We start from the raw sequence: 6,495 nt of genomic DNA on the forward strand, positions 1-6,495 counted from the left end.
GTTACAAAGGGCAAAAGGAGTTACAAAGTAAGTAGATGGATACATATAAGACTCAAACTTGAAAGCGGGACAAATTTTAAAATAGTATTTCAGGAAAGGACAGGATCTACTATCTGTAACTGATTCAGGAATACCAACACCCTGCTTGAGCTGAAAAAAATCACAGACATGAAGGTGGGGGAAAAAAAAAATCTGACATCAAGGAGGCAGATGGGAAAGAATGAGAGAATCATTATACTGTTTAAATAGGGAGAAGGCAGAAGGACATAAGATGAATGCCAGATATGAAGAAGTTAGAACAAGACACCGTTCAAACCTAATTTTTGAAACCTACTTAAAACTCTTGCTTTTTGTACCACCAGACAAAAGATAGCAGGGGAATGGAGGAAGATCAGTAACAAATTAAAGATACATAGTGGTGAAACTGTTGACTAGTTAGCCTGACTTATGATGCAGTTTGAGATCAACAGTACTGAATGCTTGCTTGTTTCTTCACTGCTAGTACTAGAGATTTATCCTTTGTACTGGAAAGAAATTTTGGAAAAAAAACCGAGTGTCAAAAAACAAAAGCAAACTTTCATGCTCCTTTGCTCATTAGATTTTTAAAAAAAAATCTTTACTATACTTGCTGCTCAAAAATATAATCTCCTCCATGTTCGGGAGGCAAATGCAGACTAAGCGACTTTGTGCAATTCCGCCCATTAGTTGGTCATTTTTGTTCTCCAACTTAGGTTGATATATTCATCATTGTGCTTTACAGGAACAGTACAAGCCAATGCAAGCCCCTGAATGGGCCCTTTACAGTCTTTCAGACTCCATTCAATAATTTCAGACCATTATCTGCACACTTTGGGAGGAAAGAAAAGTGGTCAAAACAATTAGCTAGCCACATACTTGCAATTTCATTGTAGTGTGCAGCTGCTTTGTGTTGGCTTATGTCCTCTTCATACATGTATGGCCGTGCAAAACAGTTTTAAAACAAAAAATTCAAATTGTACAGTCAGTGCAAAGACTTTGGGTTGCTGAGTAGTTTGAAGGAGACATTAGTAGCGATTATGAAATTAGGTAGCCAGCATGGATTTAAAACTAGAAAATAGAAAATCATGCTTGATAAACCTGGAGACATGATTAATGGGGAAATAAGAACAGTAGTAGATAAAAGATGCGAGATTTAAAGAAATATAGGCAATGTGAAAAGATTTTTTAAAATGGTGTGGGATTAGAAGACCTGCAAATTGGATTAAAAAGAAAATTACTTAAAGGTAGTTTCTGCTCCTCCTTCCCCCTACCCCCAGAATGGTTCAAAACAGAGGGATTAATTCAAGGTAAACATCTCTACATTGAGATTTTCAGGTTATGTTTGTAGAGGACAGACTTCCTTATACTATCAACAAGAAATGGAGAAGATAAGAAAATGGATTAAAAAGTGGGAAATGAAAAGCAATGAAAGTGATTAGTGATTAATTTTAGTGAAAAAGGTTGCATTCTAACCGGAACGACAGTCAATGTTGTCGAACAGATTTGTGGGTAAGCCATCTTAAAATTGCACTTACCACATTTCAGATCTAAAATTAAATAAAAAGGCATATAGGACTAATGTTTTTCCAATGTGACAGGAATGATTTGCTGAAGAAAAAGGTCATCAGGAGTTGAGTGAATTGGTCTGTTTCCATGTTGTACTTGCTATGGATTTCTAATTTTTGAAAGTGGGAAATTCGAGACTTGATGGGCTGTACACAAGTTTAGATTTATTGGTTTACATAACGGCAATGAAGTTTGCTTAATAATTTAATCAGAATATACAGTCAACTCTTAACATTTGCAGCAAACATCAATAAAGCAAGCCATTCATAAACAGCAGTACTGACCACTAATTTCTAATGGATTTATTCGATACCAAACATAACTAACTATAACAGTTAGAAGTGAAGCACACAAACACATGACCATCCTGTTCAGGAGTCTGCATAGCAGTTTACATCTTTACACCACATTCACTATGCAAATAAAGCCGCCAAATCATTTCACAATCAAATTTCCTAATATCAGATCATCTGTTGCAGTGCATTTTTGATCACAGCTGCCACGTCTATCCATGATAGCGAATTATTTCAATATGAAAATAAGAGAACCTAACAAACAGTAAGCTGTGCAATAGTGATTTACAAAAGCAAAAACTGTACCAACACATACGAAGTTAATTCCAAAACAGAAGGATACTGCAAATGTAATTACAAGGCTTTTATCTAATGGAATGGGTTAGTAAAAAATTAAATTCACGTTTGGCTATTTTTCTAGTCCAGAATGCAAGAACAAGTTCTTCCCTTCTATTTAATCCACTACCACAATAAGAAATCAAAGAAAATTCTTGATCAAGCATTCAGCTCAATTTCAGAGTTAGAAAGAAATCGCCATGATTGAGAAATAATTTAAAGGTGGTACTATGGAAATATTTAACTTTAATACCCAAGAGCAAAGTTTATTATTCTCCCACTACCATAATCATGCAAGAACACTCCCTGGCAAGAGCAAACTCCAGTCTTCTTGGTACTTCTCCAGACCTTTAGAAACGCACATTATTTTCATTGACTGGATTCTCTGGGTTGGATGCAAAGCAAATGGTTTATTCCATTTTAATTCGCTGGCTTGTCATTCTATAGATAATGCTATCATAACCAGGATCCATGTTCCACAGGTTGTAGGCAACAATAATCACAGCTAAAGCCAGGCCTATCATTAACCAGAGGACAATATTGAACACAACAGCATAGTTATAGTTGTATTGGTAGGCCAAACCATATGTACGACTGAGGTCATCCTATAAAACAAAAAAAAAGTCACTAGAATGTCGTTACTTCATTAGATATTTTAAAAAAAATATACTACACTGCAAGAAGGATCAGTTAAATATTTTAAATTTTAATCATCTGTTTAAGCAAACATTTAGCTATTCAAAAAAAAACTATACAGATACGATAAACCTGAAAAAAAAAACAAGAATACTGCAAATTCTCAGGTCTGGTAGCATCTGTGGAAAGAGCCAGCCTCAAAAAAATTAGTATTTCTTTCAAAGGTGTATGAAAACCATGTGAAAAAAGTATGTAGGAAGGTTTAAGACATTTGCACTGTGGGACTAATATGTACTATAACTTACTGTGGATGGAACCTCTAGGATAGATCGACTCTTCCTCACAAGGGGGGCATCAAAATTCTTTACAGTCAACAATTCAATCACAGCATTTCCACTGTAAATGGAGAATACCTCATCTGCAAACTAGCAGAAAAAGATAGTTAAATAAATGTATATTTCCCAGCAGATACCAATCTCTACAAATTTAATTTAAAACAATGGGATCATGCAAATTATGTGCAAGTTACAAAAGGATGAAAATTTGTAGCCAGTGAAATTTAACATTTGTTTCTAGAAAAATTTAAAGAGACAGAGACAAAGTCAAGAAACACAATGACCAAATTTCCGTTAAATTTAATTTTTCATTCTATGTACTGATAATTTAATAGTCTTAAAATGCTAATTACCTGGAGCACTATCATTCCACTTGAACATATTGGCTTTAACATAAAAACAAGTCTTAAATATGCCCCTCAAATTGTAGAACAGAAATTTCAAAACTAAAATGAGGTGGTAATCAACACAAAATTGATAAATGAAGTGGATTTTGAAGAGCATTTCAAATAGGGAGGGAGGTAATAACAGATTAGGGAGGAACTTTACATGTAGAACCTCAGCCAGGTTAAATGGTTGGTTGGCACTGGGTGAGTCCAAAAGATGCAGAATGCATGAAAGGACAGACTCGAAGGAATTAACAGTTTGGGAGTGTTACATGTCAAGGCAAGGTTAGAAAAAGGAATGGACAACTATTCTGGGATTTATCTGCAAGGAGAATTTTTAAATGAAAGTTTGTGGGACCAGGAACCAAATATAGGTTAATGACCAGAGTGGATTAGAATGATACTGGGGTTGTGAGGATACTGACTGCAGAATTTTGGATGAAGCTGAAGCGGTTGATGGAAACTGGAAGTCAACCAGTAGAACACTGGAATAGGCAATTTGAGAAGTGGGCTAAGGTAGGGGTTGAAGTTTGAGAAGATGTGTAGCTGAGATTGTAGATTTTCTTGTTGAGCTGGTGTTTGGTTGCAGATATTTCGTCACCCTGCGAGGTAACATAGTCAGTGTGCCTCAGCGAAACACTGGTGTTCTGCCCGCTTGTTACTTGTATACCTTGGTTTGCTAGGGTGGTTGGTATTATTTCCAGTTTTATTTTTCAGTGGTTTGTTTTTTCAGGGGTCTAGTTCAAAGTGCTCGTCGATGGAGTTCGAATTGTATTGCCAGGCCTCTGGGAATTCCCTGGCATGTCTCCATTTGTCTTGTGCTATTATGGATGCGTTGTCCCAGTTGAATTTGTGTTCTTCTTTATTAGTGTGTATTGAGTACAGTGGGAATTGGTAGCGTCTGTTGTAGGATAAGGTAGGGTTGGAGGAGGGTGATGAATACCATTTTGCATGCAATCACTTGCAAAGGCTTCTGTGACAACACATTTAAACCAGTGATCTCTACTATCTGAAAATGACAAAGGCAGAAATTACATGGGGAATATGATCTGAAAGCTCTCCAAGTCATATGAAATCTATAATTTTTTTTTCCTTGTGGAACAATTCTGGAACACTGTATGAAGTTCACAAAGATGGTTTATCACCACTTCAAGGGCAGTAGTGTCCGGTAGACAATAGACAATAGGTGCTGGAGGCGGCCATTCGGCCCTTCAAGCCAGCACCACCATTCGTTATGATCATGGCTGATCATCCACGATCAGTATCCTGTTCTTGCTTTATCCCCATAACCCTTGATTCCACTATCTTTAAGAGCTCTATCTATCTCTTTCTTGAAAGTATCCAGAGAGTTGGCCTCCACTGCCTTCTGGGGCAGAGCATTGCATATATCCACCGCTCTCTGGGTGAAGAAGTTCTTCCTCAACTCTGTTCTAAATGGCCTACACCTTATTTTTAAACTGTGTCCTCCGGCTCTGGACTCTCCCATCAGCAGAAACATGCTTCCTGCCTCCAGAGTGTCCAATCCCTTAATAATCTTATACGCCTCAATCAGATCCCCTCTCATCCTTCTAAACTCAAGTGTATACAAGCCCAGTCACTCCAATCTTTCAACATATGATAGTCCCGCCATTCCGGTAATAAATGCTTATCTGCATACAGCCACAAGCAAATATGAAAAATGCCAACTGAGATGGAAATACCAATCTATGATCAAAGGACATGGATGGAATAGAATTGGCATTATAGTCAAGAACTGTTCCAATCCAAGATAATGGCCTTGGAAGTTAAAGTTAAACAGAATCAGTTGTTAAAAGGCATGTAGTTTACAGGCACAAAGGTAACGATCTTACCAATATTTAGCTGCCATAATATGAAACCCTGCCAGAACTGTATATCCAAGGCTGATAGGAGGTGGTAGAAAGTAGAACCAAGTATTAATTAAGTTTTACAAATGATGTGACCAAGGCACAGCATGCAGATAAGGAACAACAAAGAGCCAAGAATAGTTTTTGGAGATGAAAGCATTGTTGAGGCAGCTGGAAGAGAAGCCAAGTTTGGTGACATTCTAGCCACAATCCAAAAGCAAAAAATGGAGAAACCAAACAAAAGCAGTCCTTTGAACTTTGTGGTGATCAAGGAAACTGGTATAGTCAAAATGTACAGAGTTACAGGCAGGTTTAGGATCACTTGCCTCATTTTTTGCTTTTTGGTTGATGATTCAGAAGACTCATTTGCAAGTTACAATGAGTGACCAGACTATCAAAAATGCACAAAGTATTATATTTTGACTTTCACAGTGGAAACGATTTCCACAAATGGTTACTGTGAATGCCATATTTGAAGTTGCTGCAAACATCTTGCTGAATCAGGTCAACAATAAACCACTCCAAGAAGAAAGTGCAGTTGTTAAACAATGACAGTAAGGCTGCCCATTATGCCAGATTCCAATTGCAACTGATCTCAGATTTTAAAAATATACCAATTCATGGGATGTAGGCATCACTAGCTAGGCTAGCTTTCATTTCCCATCTTAAAAGACTCTTAATGGTGGTGGCGAGCCATTGTCTTGAGCTGCTGCAGGGACAGCCATGATGCCACTAGGAAGGGAGTTCAAGCTCAGTGACAGTGGAAGAGTGACAATATAATTCCAAATCAGGATGGTGTGAAACTTTCAGGAGATTTTGTCCCCTGCATCTGCTGCCCTTATTTTAAGTAGGAGAAGTCAGTTTTGGAAGACACTGGTGAAGGAGCTTTGGTGAGTTACTGCAGCACATTTTTGTAAATAGTAGTGCACTACTGTCATTGAGCATCAGTGAAGTGAGTGAACACTGAAGGTAGTGATGGGTTGCCAATCAAGCAGGCTGTGGTATTCCTGGGTAGTGCTGAGATTCTTCAGAATTGCTGGAGCCTAAACAGTACATTATC

General features: G+C 37.5%; 1 protein-coding gene across 1 annotated transcript in view; it reads right to left on the reverse strand.

The window, feature by feature from the left end:
* Nucleotides 1–1,728: 1,728 nt before the first annotated feature.
* The window catches only part of atp6ap2 (ATPase H+ transporting accessory protein 2), a 43,388-nt gene continuing 38,621 nt past the window's right edge, over nt 1,729–6,495 (reverse strand). The window contains exons 8-9 of the mRNA XM_048540778.1: nt 3,155–3,274; nt 1,729–2,818 (exon numbers count right to left, since the gene is read on the reverse strand). Coding sequence (XP_048396735.1) covers nt 2,624–2,818; nt 3,155–3,274 — 315 coding nt within the window. The 3' untranslated portion in view covers nt 1,729–2,623. The remainder of the gene's footprint in view (nt 2,819–3,154; nt 3,275–6,495) is intronic.

Source organism: Stegostoma tigrinum, chromosome 12 (assembly GCF_030684315.1).
Source record: "Stegostoma tigrinum isolate sSteTig4 chromosome 12, sSteTig4.hap1, whole genome shotgun sequence".
Taxonomy (NCBI): domain Eukaryota; kingdom Metazoa; phylum Chordata; class Chondrichthyes; order Orectolobiformes; family Stegostomatidae; genus Stegostoma; species Stegostoma tigrinum.